General features: G+C 42.1%; 2 protein-coding genes across 6 annotated transcripts in view; one reads left to right on the top strand and one right to left on the bottom strand.

The window, feature by feature from the left end:
* The window catches only part of LOC128734466 (sarcolemmal membrane-associated protein), a 35,655-nt gene that overhangs the window by 3,520 nt on the left and 13,551 nt on the right, over positions 1 to 18,584 (top strand). The window lies entirely within an intron of this gene.
* Positions 10,830 to 16,124, bottom strand: LOC128738653 (uncharacterized). The gene has a single exon (XM_053833960.1). It carries the CDS (start codon positions 16,122 to 16,124, stop codon positions 10,830 to 10,832), a length of 5,295 nt encoding a protein of 1,764 aa, XP_053689935.1.

The following is an 18,584-nucleotide window of genomic DNA, read 5'->3' as shown; positions in this document are numbered from 1 at the left end:
TTTGGCAACACTGCTCTTTAAAAGTCAAGAGAAAAACGCGAGATGGATCTAATCCATAGGAACGAAGCCTACCCCCGAACACCTGCGTTGAGAATCGCGACCAGCATACTAACAGATGAACAACGTTACGTGCAGTGCTTTGTAAGTAGCAAGTGCCTGCATAGTTGCGTCGTCCCGGTTAGTAAACAAGTTAGATTAAACTTCTCGTTCGGTGGTTTGAGGAGCTGGTATGTTTGCGACATTTCAATTCGAAAAAATTAAATTTCGCAACATGAACGCAATTAATAAAAACAATGTTTACCAACGAGTTATTGGTTCAGGTGTCAAACGTTATGATGCGATTAGCGATAAACACAAAAGAAACTGAAATGCATAAGAGAGTAAGGGTGTTGTGTTCAGTAAATTTATTGTCGCGCAAAATTCAGCTGTTACGGAAATACACACTATCCGCTACGAAGTAACGACATCTGTTGTATTCAACAGGGAAACATTGATAGTTTCAAGCATACTCTCAAGTTGGCGCATGATGAAACACTTGCGCCAACATCTGTTATTTATTATCAGAAGTTAGAGGCAGTGTCCTATTGTAAAAATATTATTAGAGTTTAACTTATATATTTTTATATGCAACTAGTTGACCCAACAAACTTCGTATTGTCACAAATTAAGCTGTGTTGTACATAAATCATGAATCTCGGATTCTACAGCCTGAAGAACTCAAAAAACGAGTGTACGGAGTGTTAACCAAATAGAAATGGAAATTCAAACTAGAATTTGGAAAAATCGCCATTTTTTCTTTCTTCTCGTAGGTTTTTGCACGGAAAACAATAACATATATATGAAAAGCAAGAATAGATTTGGTTTTCACGTTTAAAATTTAGGTAAAAATGCATTATTTTTGCTCGATTAAAAAATTCTCTTTCCCTTCAGTTGCCCAACAGCGGGAGGACAAAATATTTGTAATAGCCTTATTGACTGATGTTTAATGGAAGATTCTAAAATTTCTCGATAGTTTTTGAGTTACGCAAAAATTTCTGTTTTCTTTGCATGAGAGTCATTATCCCACTACCACAGGGGTGAGGGGTTTCAAACTATCATAAAATAAATTCCTGCCTCCTAAAACCCCCACATGCTAAATTTGGTTCCATTTACTTGATTAGTTCTCGAGACAGCCGCGTAGCCAGGAGGGACTTGAGGACCTTGCCCCCCCCCCCCGCCCCAAATATTTTGGGTTACATTAAAAAAAAATTCAATGCAGAATAACAATACACCGAGCTAAAACTGTAGCACAAGTATATTTTTGGTAAGTGCGCCTTTGAATAACAATATAACCGAAATCGTTCTATATCTCTCATAATCTTTGAACATTCTCAACTATGTAGCTCTCCGTTACTCGAAACATTCGGCATGGACAAAGGCAACGAAATAAGGACATGGAATGTAGACTTGGTACCTGGATCTGCAAATCGCTAAATTTCGTTGCTGACGACAAGGTGCTGCTCGATCATTTAGAACCTTGAAAGTTTGGCATCGTGGCACTGCAGGAGATTTGTCACAAAGGCGAGAAGGTGTGGAGGACCAATGAGCTGAGAACGGGCTTCGTAGTGTTGGGCAAAATGCACGATCGCGTAATGAACTGGAAAGCGATCAACGATAGGATGTGCGTGTTGAGGATAAAAGGCCGTTTCTTCTACTACACCATCATAAACGTATATTGTCCACACAAAAGTAGACCCGACAACGAGAAGGAAACGTTCTATGCGCAGTTGGAGGCAACGTACGACATCATGACGATGACATCAAGATCGTCATCGGGGATATGAACGCCCAGGTCGGCAGGGAAGCAATGCATAGATCGGTGATCGGGCCCCATAGCCTGCACACCGATACGAGCGACAACGACCAGCGATGCATCAACTTTGCAGCTTCCCGAGACTTGGTGATCAGAAGCACTTTCTTCCCCACAAAGATATCCACAAAGCCACCTGGAGATCACCTGACTAACGAACTTCGAATCAAATCACCCATATTCTCATCGAGGGCCGGTTTTTCTCGAACATCACCAACGTACGCTCCCTACGGGGTGCGGATATTGACTCGGACCATTACCTAGTAGCAGTACACATACTCGCAGACTTGTAAAAGCACGCACCGCTCCGGGAACCGTGCTTAAACATTCCTCTCCGTTCATAAGTCACACGCTCCCGGTTTCGGTGTATTTTGCCTGCTCTCGTTCGAACTAATTTGATACCGCACATCAGTGCCGATTTCTTCTTTTCGGTATAGTATTATATGTGCTCGGTGCGCTCCGGGCGGCCCCGGATCAAAAAACAACGACGTAGGACAGCCCCAAACAAAAGTTTCACTTGTGTCGAACAAGGTCTGACCGATAATTTTTACTGAGTAGCAGCAGCAGTGGCGACTCGTGGTGGTTTAGCTTACCTGTTCAACCAGCGAAAAATACAAATTAATACGCAGCTTTTTTTATTATCAAAATTCTATATTTTATTCATAAAACAAACATTAGGTGTATGCACGTAGCGCTTGCTATGTTGCGTAAACGGTGTATTTCGTGTATATGCTGCCGCAATTCGCATAGCAGTTCCGGTTTCTATGGAAGCGGCAGAGTAGCGGCAGTATAAATACGCAATACTCCGTATACGCAACATAACAAGCGCTACGGGAATACCCCTATTATTTAAATAACAACGGAATACGGCGGTTTACTTTACCAGCAAACCCGTCTCTGAATTTTAACTACGAACCTAAGACTTTCCGTTCAATTTACCTATTGAACCAAATTCAAGAATAACCACCACACGCACCACAAGCAATATGCGTAAGTTGTTCAATGCTAAAGATGAACGAGTTAATGAGAAAATTTTGCGAATAATGCATGCCATCCCCTTCGTACCAATACATTGTCCTGGTGCTAATCTCTAAACCAACGTTCAAGCGTCGTATTAAACGTTTTGCTCATTAGCTTCGTAACTCGATAAAATGGAATCAAAGCGCAGGCCATAGGAATATGGGGTAGTAAGTTGTTCAATGCTGAAGATGAACGAGTAATGAGACAATAATGCGCCCGCGCCTTCGAGTAAAAGCTGTTTCACATTCTCTTTTTATCTCCTTCGTACGCAGAATCAACACCAGGAATAATGTGTTGGTATATGCTTGTGCATTGAGATCAAAGCAACGTTGAAACGTCGTGTTGAACGGTTTGCTCAGCAGCTTCGTAAACTAAACTAATAATTTACCGAATTATTCGTATTGCATGTGCGTCGGTTCAAACGAAATCATGAACTAGTGATGAAAAAAAATTTTGTCGGGTTGAATTTTGTTGCCTGTCCTATGAACAGGTTGAACATGCGGACGAGTCGCCACTGAGCAGCAGCAGATATGGAACACCAACGCGACATTGTGGAAGGCCCCCGCTAACGTTCATAAGTTTTTACCGTACCGCACCACGCAGTTATTTAGGTTCTTTTACTTTGCGAGCGATACCGTGTTAGCCTACACCTGCCGGCACCTGCTAGAGCACGGCTAGGGCACCGAGCCCGAACGACCTGACTACTCAGTCACGTACACCGAATAAGAAAGAATGCAAAGAATGAAATCATGCAAGCCGTCGTTGGTACCGTGCTCGTCAGTGCTTACCCGAAGACAAAGCTTCTCTATCGGGTTCTTGCGTTGTCGGGGAGCACGCTAATAGGTAGCAACACCGGTACGTTCTATTATCCAAATCACCCGTTGTCGTGCGTATCTGGACGGATAGCAGCCATGACCCACCGGACGGTGTTTTTAACAAGTCTGAACGTGCGCTCAAAATATCGACGGTTTATGCCTCGGAACAAAACCGCTCTCCTCGGTTAAACATTTGGCAGCTAAACAACCCGCCAGTTGCCGAAAACTACGCGCGCGTACTGGATGAAGCTCTGCCTTCGTCTGCGGAGCTAGATGCTTCGACCCTCGAAAACGGATGGAGTATGATACGCTTGCCCGTCAAGGACGCCGCAGCCGCGGTGCTAGGAGCGGAAACCTCGAGTGCACGAAATGATTAGTTTGACAGGGAATGCCAACAAGCGATAGAGAGGAAAAAAGAGCTTGGAAAAACTGTCTCAGCATATCCACAAGAGAGAATTTGGCCAAGCATCGACGAGCGCGGAATGAGTTGACCGTGATCCTGAGGAGAAAAATGCGCCAGAAGGAGGACAGAGAGATTAATTCGAAAGAAAATTCTGTAACATAAGCACAAAATATATTGCATAAACAAATGATTTTCTGCATAATAACTTGGCCTCCCTCCAGAGGCGAGTGAACCTCTTAGGTTTAAAACTTCTCTAATAAAAAAATGGCTTGCCCCCCCCCCTAAACGAAAAACCTGGCTACGTCACTGTCTCGAGATAAGGGAAAATTTGCATTTTTATCACAGCCCCCCATCTTAAAGAGGGGAGGGGTCATAATTCCCCTCCTAAAGAGGGGAGCTGTCTCAATTCACCATGGAAAAAAATCGTGCCTCCAAAAACACCCACTTGTCAAATTTGGTTCCATTTGCTTAATTAGTTCCCTAGTTATTCAGAAATTAGTATTTTATTTGTATGGGAGCCCCCCTCTTAGTGCGGGGAGGAGTCTCTAACTGTCACAAGAACCTTCCATGGTCCCAAAAACCCCTGCATGCAAATTTTCACGCCGATTGGTTCAGCAGTTTCCGAGTCTTTAAGGAACGTACCGACAGACAGACAGACAGAAAAAAAGCCTGGGTGCTAATTCCGTTATCGAAATTTGACTTTCTGTTTTTATACGACAGACTTCGCAACCAGCTGTTAGCATACAGGACGGTGCGGGGTAAGTGCTACGATCCTATTGACTCTAACAGCCTCTCCCAGCCGAGATTCCGACAGACAGACAGACAGACAGAAATCCATTCTTATAGGTATAGATGCAACTTATCGCGATATGCAATAATCTGGAATGTATGTTGCCCCAGGTCGTGAGGTTTATCACAATACCTACATCACTGAACGTGTTTTTTATCTTGTCGCAACATGACAAAATATTGCGGATATGCTTTTTGGCAAAAATTCACCTCTGAATGATGGCATTGTGGAAATTTTGTCACTAAAATATGATTTAGCGAATAAGAAAAACCTGTTTTATAATTTCTTCAAAAATTAGAAAATGGTTTTCCTAATTTTATTTGATTTGTTCACCGTCATGGAAAACTTTATAGGAAATTTAATAAAAAAATTTCCAATTGATATTTCTCTAAATTGCTCAGAAAGTTTCTTGCATTTTCATAAAAAAGTTCATGAGTTATGACTTTGAATTAAGCGATGTCCGAGAAATTTTCCATAAAATGTGGAATGGCAACTCAAGCCAGTTACGAAAAACTTCCGGCAGCGGAATGTAGCTTTACTTTTTACCACTCAATAATTTGTTTAAAAGGAAATCTAACTAACGTTATGTTTTTTATTTCGAAATTCGATATAGTCAGTTATCGACTGATATCTAAAAGATACATAATAAATAGGTGATATAATTTTGTAATCGATTCACTAACAGTTTGCATTGCTTTTCGTTATTTTCACCGAAATTATGCAAGATTGATTCATACAAAAAATGCTCGAGCTTGATCTGTCAGGCACGAGATTGTTTATTGGAAAATGCCGATTAAGATGTACGTATCTGGTCGAAATAATCGCCGTTGGCTACTCGAAGCCGACATTTCAGGCGGGTTTGCGATTTTTCTGCGCAATGAAATTAGGCCTGTGAGTAGAGCCGACCTCGTTCAATGAACGCGTCCAATTGTGCGCATGTGCACGAACCCGTAAGAATGTACAGCGCTTCGCGATAATTCGACGCATTCAAGAGGCAACATCCATTAATAAATTTATCAAACTTTCTTTACATCGTCTTATGACTGCAATCGGTACCCAGTATCGGCGAAAGGCAAACCAATTTTTCAGCTGAACGAGGAAATGATTTTTTGCCATCATGTATCTTGCTTGTTATGATTGGATTAATTGTGTGCCAATATGTTTTCGGCGAAACTAGTTTTAGATTGTAGGTCTGCTGTAATGAGTAATGAAGGTTCAAATCTTCCAATTACAGAGAGAAAAGTAAGTAATTTTCAACTGATGAAAACCAAAAATTAACCCTGTTATTGATCGAAAAAAAAACACTTCCTGTTCTCACGAGGTTTGTTCGATTAGTTAAAGGAATTATGGTATTTTTTTTATCTTCTAATATATAAAAGTGAACGTGGGTATGTATGTTCGGCCAAGAGAGCTGCCTCTCTGAAGGAGAGAGATCCGAATAAGTGAAAACGGCGGTGATTCTCTTGTATTTGGACCGATAGTAGTTGTACATGTAGTTAGTTGACAAGAGGGGAGGGGGTACCACTAAGGGGGGAGGTCATAATAAGGACTAAGGGTTTGTTTCTCTTTCATTGTGGGGGTTTTCGGAGAGAAAATACATGTACGAATGAGTGTGGCACAAAAGGGAGAAGTTGAACAGAGGGGGTGTGCTAACAAAGGGGAAGACCTGTTAAAATTAGGAAAAAACTTTTGTTTCTTGTATTAGGGAAATTTTCGAAACGAAAACAGATGTGCAAGTGGTTGGAAGACAAGAGAGGAGTGGCCTCTGTCAAATTGGAAGGATCAAATCTAAATACAAATAGACATAGATAGACAAAATGTTCGGGACAGGTCAAGGTTGTCAACATTTAACCAAGTAAAGCTATGGGTAAAAACGTCCTGTTGAGAACTTGACTCTTCTAACTCATATGTAAATTCATAATTGAAATAACCAAAATGATCAAAGCAAAACTCAAAATGCCAGAGCAGATCCGGCCGTAATTTTTGGCACACTTATACTTTATTCTATGGCGGTTCAAACGATGCTAACTTTAGCTGCCAGTAGGTGTTTATTTACGAAAAAAAATACTTGTAAAAAGGGTAAAATTTATGTTTCAAATCAATTTTTAAAGCAAAGCAACATACGATATTTACACCTTCCAGAAAATTACGTATTTTGATAGTATCAAAAAGTTTGTAGAACATGCCAAACCTGTTAGATGAAGTTTTGTGTACAAAAAGTTTAATAAACTGATTTTAAGCGGGTCTCGAGAAGATGTCAATTATATCTCACAAACCATATGATGCAGATATCTAGTATCTTCGGCAAAGTTTAATGAAATTCAAAGTTCTACAGCTTTGCCAAACACACGAACATGCTATCTAGTGCCTATTATAATAAGTTAATTTTTTCAAATGTGTTATCCCCTTAATATCTAGTTGTATAAAAATGTCAACAAATGCAGAATATTTTTTAAGCAACTTCTCTGAAGACACGTAAGCTCAAAACATCTGGAAAAGCGAGGAAAGACTTTTGACCGTCTTTTTCCAGAATGGTCCCACTGTGTAACGTCGACCTCTATCTCTATGGTCTTTTTGAGAAATGATCGAAATCAGACCAATATGGGTGTCAAACGCCCAGTTAGCTAGCCGAGATACAATGTTAGTCGTTGTATATTCGTGTCTCGGCTTGGTTGTGCTTACTTACTTACTTAGGTGGCTTGCCGTCCTAAGACAAAGCCTGTTGAACAAAATTTCTCCATGTAACTCGGTTGAGGGCTACCGCTCTCCAATTCCTCGGACACCGAGTACTCTCCGCCAGATCTCGCTCCACCTGGTCTAACCATCTTACTCGCTGCGCTCCTGGTCGTCTTGTTCCTACCGGATTTGAGGCGAACACCATCTTTGCAGGGTAGTTGTCCGGCATTCTTGCAACATGCCCTGCCCATCGCATCCGTCCAGCTTTAGCCACCTTCTGGATACTGGGTTCGCCATAGAGCTGTGCGAGTTCATGGTTCATCCTCCGCCTCCATACTCCGTTCTCCTGTACGCCGCCGAAGATCGTTCTTAGCACTCGTCGTTCGAAAACTCCGAGCACTCGCAGGTCCTCCTCGAGCATTGTCCATGTTTCATGCCCGTAGAGAACAACCGGTCTAATAAGCGTCTTGTACAGGGTGCACTTTGTACGGGGACTTAGTCTGCTCGACCGCAATTGCTTGTGGAGCCCATAGTAAGCACGACTTCCGCTGATAATACGCCTCCGAATCTCACGGCTGGTATCATTGTCCGCCGTTACCAGTGAGCCAAGGTAGACAAATTCATCGACTACCTCAAACTCATCGCCGTCGATCAATATACTACTGCCCAAGCGGTGTCGTTCGGCCTCGGTTCCGCTGGCCAGTATGTACTTTGTTTTAGACGTATTTACCTTTAACCCAATCTTTTCTGCTTCGCGCTTTAGTCTGGTGTACTGTTCAGCCACCGCCACAGATGTTCCGCCGATAATATCCATGTCATCGGCAAAGCAGACGAATTGACTAGATTTGTTGAATATCGTGCCCCGCGTGTTGATATCCGCTCGGTTCATAACACCTTGTAGCGCTATGTTGAACAGCAGGCATGAAAGACCATCACCTTGACGAAGCCCTCTGTGTGATTCGAATGAACTTGACAATCCACCCGAAATCCGAACACAGCACTGCGTACCATCCATCGTAGATTTAATCAGTTTGATGAGCTTCCTGGGGAAGCTGTTCTCGTCCATGATTTTCCATAGCTCTTTCCGGTCGATGGTATCATATGCGGCTTTGAAGTCAACGAATAAATGATGCGTGGGAACTCTGTATTCACGGCCCTTTTGGAGGATTTGCCGCAGTGTAAATATTTGATCCGTTGTAGACCGACCTTCGACGAAGCCGGCTTGATAAGTTCCCACAAATCTATTCGCAATTGGTGATAGACGGCGGAAAATGATTTGGGACAGCACTTTATAAGCGGCATTGAGAACGGTGATCGCTCGATAGTTCTCACAGTCCAACTTGTCGCCCTTTTTGTAGATCGGGCAGATAACCCCATCTTTCCACTCCTCCGGTAGCTGTTCCGTATCCCAAATTCTAACAATTAGTCGGTGTAGACAAACGGCCAGCTTTTCTGGTCCTATTTTAATAAGCTCCGCTCCGATGCCATCTTTTCCAGCTGACTTGTTCTTTAGCTGCATGATGGCCTCCTTAACTTCGCCTATCGTTGGGGCTGGCACCTCTTCCCCGTTTGCTGCACCGTCGAAATCGCTTTCCCCGCCGCCATGGTTTTCCGCCTGGGCGCCATTCAGGTGTTCGTCGAAGTGCTGCTTCCACCTATCCGTCACCTCACGATCGTCCGTCAGAATACTGCCAGTTTTATCCCGACACATTTCGGCTCGCGGCACAAAGCCTTTGCGGGATCCGTTCAGTTTCTGGTAGAACTTCCGCGTTTCCTGAGAACGATGCAGCCGCTCCAACTCCGCATATTCCTGCTCTTCCAGGTTGCGCTTTTTCTCCCGAAAGATTTGGTTGGCTTGGTTGTGCTTCTAAAAATATTAAGGGTCGTTGTCCGTCTGCATAGCCAGTCGATAAAGATGGATCAAACTTCAAGATCTTACGAGGTTTAAAAATCTTGAGGTCAGGTCAGGTCAGATCACAGTGCTAGGTGGATTATGTCAGGTGTTTTGTTTTCTTCAATAAGTCCATAAACTGTGCTCGTAAGAAAAATTTCATGTCATTCTGAAATACTTCGATCCGTTTTGCTTGACAATTTTGAGAAACGCCCATCAGCAATAATAGTATGACGACATATTCTCCGCCGCAGTTGTATCTTATTTTGATTATTTACATAAGAGGGAAGTTCCGTAGTCACAAGGCTACAGAGTCTGCTTGACGAGCAAATGGTCATGTGTTCGAATTTTATTATATCAGAGAATCAGAGTCTTTTAAGGCCATTCGAGGTCAAGTGACTTAAGCATGAATTAATTCTCAGGTCCCTCATTGCTCTTTCTCCATGCTGAATCCTGTCAACCGAGAAAGAAGAATATAACCAAGTACCGACTTGTAAATAATCATCGTCAATCGATCTATTAACCTTCGGAACAAATTGAATTAAAAAAGAGCGTAATGGAGACGAAATTGAAAGTTATATTAAGCTTGCTGTTTTATCATTGTAGCCTTTTCGCAGACGGTTTTTATCACTTGATCGTTGTTTTCTACGTAACGTCGGTGAATTGTTATAAATTAACTTTCATATCATTCATGTCATATAAATTTTAGCATTGTTGAAAGTCATTGCTGCATGAAATTTTGAATAATATAGTTACTCCAATTTCCCCCTTTCTCTAAATTCACTTTGTTTCAAGTCATAAAACCATGCAGAAAATGACTTTCTCTTAATTTGTTTACATTTGCACATAACAGTTGTCTATCTTATTCGATCGTTAATCAGTATATGATCATTTATTTGACTATTTGTATTTGCATTTAAAATTTTCAAAGTCAACGGTGATTGAAAACCACTAGCAAGCAAAAATTATTTTTCAGTACCCCTTAGTGAATTATTATATTTTCAATTAACAAAGTGTTTTATCCAGGAAAAGATCACGGGCGTAAGTTTCGGGAATACAACTTAAAACGCAGGAACTTGCCAAAAAATCAACCAATTTTAAAAAATGATAAACTTAACTTTAATTTCACTGTTGGATTTATTATAAACTTTAGTGTGACCGATTGCTAGTGTGCTCAGAACGGAACTGATCGAAGGGGATCAAAAATGCGATCGGTATATGATCGCAGACTCTATTCAACTATTAAGGGCGATATTATCGTCGCTCTTATCTTTGCGTTTTTACGAAATTGAATCTAATTGAAACACTGAATGTGATCTAAACCTAACATAGACCGGCCACCGAAATGAATATTTCATAAGTATGTAAATGATTTGAATTACAATTCAATTTAAATCTGATAACTTATTTTCTAAGTTTGTTTCTTCTTTATTATTATCGCCTTCCAACGCCGACGGTAGTAGACACAGCTTCGAAGTGGGCCGTTTAAAAATACCAGCCTCAGTACGTACGGTCGCAACACGCACTACACCATCTTGTCCTGGATGCAATTCCATTATGCGGGCTAACGGCCAGCGAATTGGAGGAAGCTGATGATCTTGGAGAATAACCACTTGATCGACCTTCAGATCGACTTTACGTGGGTTGACGGTAGCTTGACGTTGTAACTCCTTGAGATACTCGGATGTCCAGCGGTACCAGAAATGCTGTAGTTTTTGTTGAAGAAACTGATATCTGCTCAAACGATTGGTAGGAACCTCCCGAAGGTCCGGATCCGGAAGCGCCTGTAGTGATGAGCCCACCAAGAAGTGCCCTGGGGTAAGAGCTCGCAGGTCGTTAGGGTCGTCTGATAACGTCGTCAAAGGGCGCGAGTTCATGCACCCCTCAATTTGCACCAACACCGTTTCAAGGTCCTCCTGAAGTAATGTACTTGCTCCAACTTGACGAAGCAGGTGCCTTTTTGCCACCTTTACAGCGGCTTCCCAAAGCCCCCCAAAGTTTGGAGCTCGAGGAGGAATCATGTGCCATTGAATTCCCATCGTTGCGAGATTGGTAGCGATACTGTTCTGTTTGGATGGTTTGAGCATTTGGTAGAGAGCATGAAGTTCGTGTTTGGCACCAGCAAAATTCGTGGCATTATCCGAATAAATATGTTCTGGGTAGCCACGACGTGCCATAAATCGCCGCAGAGCAGAGAGAAAAGCTGCTGTAGTCAAGTCCCCGACTAACTCAATATGTACTGCTTTGGTGCAGAAGCATACGAAGATCGCAACATAAGCTTTAATTGCGGTACCTTTGCGAATTCTGGATTTAATATAGACCGGTCCGCAATAGTCTACACCAACTGATGCGAACGGCCGACTTGGAGTGATGCGAGGCGATGGAATTTGCCCAACAGGCTGTTTAATCGGGCGAGGATCGGCACGGGTACAGCGGTAACAATTCCAAATTGTGCTGCGTACGGCCCTTCTACCACAGGTTGGCCAAAAGTCGTTTCGAACTGCAGCGAGTGTGTGAGAAATTCCTCCGTGCAATAGTTTACGATGGTATGATACAAGCAGCAGTCGGGTGAAATGATGAGTGCCAGGTAAGAGAATAGGGTGTTTGGTTTCATAAGGTTGATTCGACAGTCTCAGTCGACCACCGACACGAATAATTCCAGACGAGTCCACGAACGGATTCAACAGCTTCAATGTGGACTGATTGGCAACCGATTGTCCTCTGCGGAGAACTCGTAGCTCGTTCGGGTAGCACTCAGCTTGCACCAATTTTACCAGTGTGGTTTGTGAATGTTTCACTTCTTCTAGCGATAGAACAATGGTGCTTTCTCTCGTTCCCTTACGAGAGTTTTTAATAAATCGAAGGCAATAAGCAATCGATCGTACCATACGGTGATATAAAGAAAATCGAGTTATTAAAGGGTTAGGTGGTGGTGGTATTCGGATCGCCAAACTAGTCACCTTACGCTCAAGTATTTCGTCAGACGGGGCGGCTAAAGGGATTTGAAATTCCGGCCAATAAGTTTTATCTTTTTGCAACCACTCTGGTCCATGTCTCCAGAGCTCGCTTTTTATGATTTGTTGGACTGTCATACCCCGGGAAACTAGATCAGCTGGATTTTCCGCTCCCGGTACATGCCGCCATTTAGAGCCATGGGTTAGAATTTGGATTTCAGCCACGCGATTTGACACAAATGTTTTCCAGGTAGGCGATGGGGAACGCAGCCAAAATAATACTACGGTAGAATCTGACCAGCACCAAATAGACTCCAATCGGATTTCCAAAGCGGTACCAACCTTTGCCACTAGCTGAGCAGCTAGCTTAGCGGCGCACAATTCCAACCGCGGAATACTGCGTTTTTTCAACGGCGCCACCCTTGATTTGGAAGTTAATAGTTCCACCTTGATTCTTCCGTAGCCCATATCCGAACGCACATACACACATGCCCCATAAGCCACGTCAGAGGCGTCTGCGAAGCAGTGTAATTGCACATCTCCTGTCTCAAATGCATACCGTTCAATACGAAATTCTGCAAGCTGTGGTAAATCAGAAATAAAGGATATCCATATGGTTTGAATTTCAGCGGGTACTTCTTCATCCCAATCCAACGATAACGTCCACAGTTGTTGCATTACTATTTTGGCCCGGACGATGATAGGTGCGATTAAACCAAGTGGATCGTAAAGCCGCGCGATTATTGATAGGATATGACGTTTCGTTATTGGTGCGTCTTTCATATTAACGTTGACTTCGAAACGAAATTGGTCAGTCGAAGGCTCCCAACTAATTCCCAAAGTTTTGATCGTCTGCTCTGGATCGAACGTTAGATTGGATTGAGTGGCCAAGTCTTCCTCTGGTATATCGTTTAGGACCTCGTGGGAATTGGAACAAAACTTTCGTAAACGAAAACCTCCTCGCGTGAGTAACTCAGACATCTCTCGGCGCAGTTTAATCGCCGACTCAACACTATCCTCTCCTCGGATGAAATCGTCCATATAAAAATCTCGCTTGAGAGCTTTGGCAGCGAGAGGGAACAAGTGGCCTTCGTCTTCAGCCAGTTGACACAACGATCGTGTCGCCAAGAAGGATGAGGGTGCCAATCCATACGTCACAGTGGTGAGGACATATTCAGTAACGGGGTGATTTTTGTTGAAACGAAACAGTACACATTGGAGAAACTGATCATCAGGGTGTATTTTTATCATGCGGTACATCTTTTCTATGTCCGCCAAAAGAACTATTCGGTACCGTCGGAAGCGCAAAATAATGGTATACAACTCGTCTTGGATTACAGGACCAACTAAAAGTGCATCGTTCAGGGAATATCCGGTACTGGTTTTTGCCGACGCGTCGAACACGCCGCGCACCTTGGTAGTCGTGCTCGATTCCTTCACGACCGGGTGGTGAGGGAGGTAACAGGTAATCAAAGATTTCTTTTCATCCTGAGATATTTCACGCATATGCCCGAGGTTAATGAACTCTGACATGAACGTATGATATCTTTCCTTAAGCTGCTCGTTCCGATCCAGTTTTCGTTCGAGGCTTTCCAATCTCCTTAATGCATTAGAGTAGGAATCACCAATTTTACTAAAAATGTCCTCCCTTTTTGGATATTTCACTATATACCGCCCGGAATTGTCCCTAGAAACCGTGTCACGAAAAAAGTCCTCACACATTTGTTCTGTCGGGGAAAGTACCTTTGTGTGCAATTCTTCTATTCGCCAAAATTTCTCTATGTTCCTATCGAGTGACTCTAGGGTAGAAATGTTACATATCGGAGTGTGATGGGTTGTTTCATGTGACGATATTCCGGTAACGAGCCATCCAAACTCGCTATCAATCAGCATAGGGTATGATTTTCCTAAATCAATCCGGCCACCCTTCAGGAAGGTATAGAAGTGTTCAGCACCAATAATCAAATCAATTTTTTGGGAAACGTTAAAGTTGGGATCTGCCAGGTCAATACCCTCGGGAATAGTCCAACTGTCCCCTTTGACAGTGACCGCAGGTAGCATGGTTGTAATCTTGGGGAGAATCAGACAATCTATTTGGACTGCAAACTTTCCAATTCGCGATCGTACTTCAGTGGAAACCAAACCAGTAGCTCGAACTTTTGATTCGCCGACGCCAAAGATTGGTTGATTCAGACGTCGTTGAGGTAAGTTTAATCGTTGCGAGAGTCGTTCGCTCATCAAACAGCATTGGGATGCAGAATCTAAAATCGCTCGGGCTAGATGTTCTCTCCCATATCTATCCAACACGATGAGTACCACCGTCGATAGGAATACGTTAATACTGCCGGGGTCAGATACTGAGTTGGTGGAAACGATTTTATCAGTTGCAGCTGGAACCGTCTCGATCTCACATCGAGCAACGTTGGAACTTGGGCAGTGTTGAGGAAGCTGGCCATGGGTAGCGCCATGATTGGGATTTTCGATGACAGTCGCTGTTGTCTCGAAACCAGGGTGTAACAAAGTGTGATGACGCCTTTGGCATATTTGACAGGCATATTTGGAAGCACATTTTCGAACGAAATGATCCCTACGGAAACAATTACTACAAATCTTCTTTGTGTTAACCAATTGGAGTTTATCCTTTAACGACATTTTCTCGAAAACAGGACATTTAACTAGGAAGTGTCGGTGTTCGCATGCATGGCAGGCGGGTAAGTAGTTTTCCGTCGCGGCGAAGCTTCCAATTCGGGAAGAAGGCTGACCTTGGGATGACCTTTGGTGCTTTGCGGGAAAATGATGTTTATTTGGAGTGGATGGCACAGAATAATCAGCATTTATGGATAGTGATTCCATGGTGCGGATTTTCTTGGTAAGAAATTCGATAAGATTTGTGTACGTTGGATCACCATCAGCAGAAATAAACTCTTCCCAGTCTTTCAGTGTTTGCTCATCGACTCTTGCACAAAGCAATTGAACCAACAGGCTGCTCCAGTGCGCTGTAGGTTCATTCAGTTGTTCCAAAATTTTTACATGTCGCTGGAATTCTTCTACCACGACACGCAGGGATGAAATAGATTTTCCGATTGGCTTGGGTTGGGACGTTATGGCTTGCAAGTGCTTCTTTTTCAGTAAGTATTTGTTTGAATACCGGTTCAAAAGGGACTCCCAGGCAACAGCGTAATTGTTTGCAGTGATCGTAAGCGACTCTATCAGTTTGAGTGCATCTCCCTTTAAAGCTGAGCGTAAGTATTGGAATTTTTGGATACACGGAATCTCCGAAGCGGAATGGATTAACGAATTGAATGAGTCATGGAATGTTAACCAATCGTTCAAGTCCCCATCGAACTGAGGTAAAGAAATCGTCGGAAGTTTTACACCACTAAACTGCGAAACTATAGGTACTGTCGATACCGGCTGAATTGGAGCTGGTACAGCGGGAGGGACTAGCGACATCAAACCACCTTTAACTCGAAAATATTGCTCTTCTACCTTTGCTCTGGTTGCCGTATTTAAATGAATAAATTCATCAGTATCATCAAATGTCTCATACTCAGCTTGAATCGACTCGAAAGTCTCCATCAGTGTATCCAGTCTGCTCATTCGTATCGCTACCTCTTGGGAATCTCGGTCAGGATCGTAATTTTGCAGGAATTCGTCGATGCGCCTTATTGAATCGATGATGTTCCGTCTTTTCAGCTCCTTTTGTTTCATCTTTTTCTCCGACATCGTGATGAATGGAAGTTTTCACGATTTAGCTAAAATTGATCGAAAGACACAGGAAGTACCAAAGCGGGGTAGATGTAAACTTGGACAGGCACTCACCTGTGCCTGAATATAATCAGGCCTTGTATTATACAAATCTGCAGCTCGGGAAACTCGGAAGTAATTTTGCCACTGGTAGTGGCCAAGGATGCAAACGGCTGTCGGCAAAGTTTAATAATGTACACTTTCGGGATAAATATTGTTTGTCTGGTTTTTCCGGTGGGTTTAATCCTCGGGATGGATAGGATTATGACAATTGGTAACCAGAACACTGGAGGAATCGGGAGAATTACCAATTCCGACGGCAACAGCCACGTGCAGCGCACTAGCGGGAACAATATACCAGGTCTGTACCCGTGATCCTGGTCACGGCACCATGTTTTATCCAGGAAAAGATCACGGGCGTAAGTTTCGGGAATACAACTTAAAACGCAGGAACTTGCCAAAAAATCAACCAATTTTAAAAAATGATAAACTTAACTTTAATTTCACTGTTGGATTTATTATAAACTTTAGTGTGACCGATTGCTAGTGTGCTCAGAACGGAACTGATCGAAGGGGATCAAAAATGCGATCGGTATATGATCGCAGACTCTATTCAACTATTAAGGGCGATATTATCGTCGCTCTTATCTTTGCGTTTTTACGAAATTGAATCTAATTGAAACACTGAATGTGATCTAAACCTAACACAAAGCATTTATAGCATCTTTGGTTTCTCGGTATAATATCATTTCATTTCTACCTCGTTGATTTCCTTTCTAAGTGAGCTCCATGACATCTATTACAGTTGTGGTACGCTTCACTACTAATCTGTGTTGTGTTCTCCGTTCACTATTTCGTATCGCGATACACTCGAGTGACTAACAGTCTGGAAGCACACCATAAAATCATTGAACAAGGGAGGCGTTTTAAACTTCTCGTAAATTGATAGATATCTTGACAAACCAGATGCTAACTCAATCTCGCAGATATTCAAAAAACCTTGTCAAATTTCCGATTTATTCAATTAACTACGTTATATTTCACTTATGCGTTCTAACTATTTGGCTTAATAATATATGATTAGAACCTTTGAGTTATAATACACTATTAATAAACACTATAAACTACTATGAACAAACGGGCATTAGCCGCAGACTGCTAATTGTAGTGTTCATCTTCAAGACGATAAATATACGCAAATTGCTCAATTGCTTCATCAAAGTAGCTGCCATAGCTGCTAGTATCAGTCAAAAGTGTCAGTAAATGCAATCCTTTGTGTACAAGTTATTCAATGGCATAATACAGGCTGTGACATTATATATGTTACCGATGCTACATATGTACTTTTCTTGATGTAATGTAATTTCAAAAATTATCATTATGATAAATGTACAATCCAGTAACAACTTATCTGCAATTTGTTTGTGATATTAAAACCGTCGACACAAAAACTAATTCCAAGCTGCTATACTGTTAGAATCAGCGAAGTTACCAGTTCCTGTATATCTTAATTTTACATTGTTTCTGACTTTAGAACATAGTGAATTTTTTTTTCAGTGTTTTTTTTATGTTCAAAGGTTACCGAGTATGCTTTGACAAGCGAATGGTCATGGGTTCGAATTTTAGTAGAATCAGATCATTCGATGTCAAAGTGACTTTAGCATGGGTTTATTTTCATGCCCATCATGACCCTTCTTTTGTGCTATAGAAATATTACCCCAATGCAGCCTCTTGACGGTGCAAAAATTCATTCTTATAATTAGGGGACACAAGCGACCAAAAATTTTGAAAAATCGTTATTTTTTTATTTTAGATTTTAATTCTATAGTCTTTTTTGCTTGCTTTAATACTGAGCACTAGCCTACACAATTGTGTAGGTGAAAGATTTCTTCATGCTTCACCTACAATGTGTTAAAGTTGGGCAATGTTAGCTGAATAGTTACACTTCGTATTGCGTTCTAAGAGTAGTAATTGTTTCGTAATAACAATTTTCCGCAAAATTTCGAAATACCTGCGGTCCGGAACGGGATAAACAAAGAAATCTTCCCTTAGTGGGTTTACAAGAAACAGAAAATATTTACTCATTGATTTCGAATTATGTGTAAGTGATGTTTGATGACTTATTCTTGATGGACACAGTTAACATAATGTGTGCGTGAGTGTAACTGTATGCCCCACTAATCCACGACCTGTTTAGCGAGGACAAAAAGCATTCTCGATATAATCGACCGGCACGCCAATATTACCGTCCTAATAAGCCGGGTAAAAGAGAGAATGTCCGATTTAAAAATAGATGTGAAATGAAAAAAAACATACAACAGAAGTCTTTCACTTTCTGTTGGTTGACGGCTAGTGAGCGACTCTCAGTAGACTTCCTCGATTGGATTAGGGTTGGGAAGCATGTTTTGAAATGGAAATGGTATGTCGCGTCTATCCTAG

Source organism: Sabethes cyaneus, chromosome 2 (genome assembly GCF_943734655.1).
Source record: "Sabethes cyaneus chromosome 2, idSabCyanKW18_F2, whole genome shotgun sequence".
In the NCBI taxonomy this organism is placed as follows: Eukaryota; Metazoa; Arthropoda; class Insecta; order Diptera; family Culicidae; genus Sabethes; species Sabethes cyaneus.
Note: the sequence above shows the minus strand (reverse complement) of the source record. Positions and strands in the feature narration are given on the sequence as shown.

What these genes read in the sequence shown, in the direction of transcription:
- LOC128738653 (XM_053833960.1), bottom strand. Translation starts at nt 16,124, where the DNA reads ATGTCGGAGAAAAAGATGAAACAAAAGGAGCTGAAAAGACGGAACATC.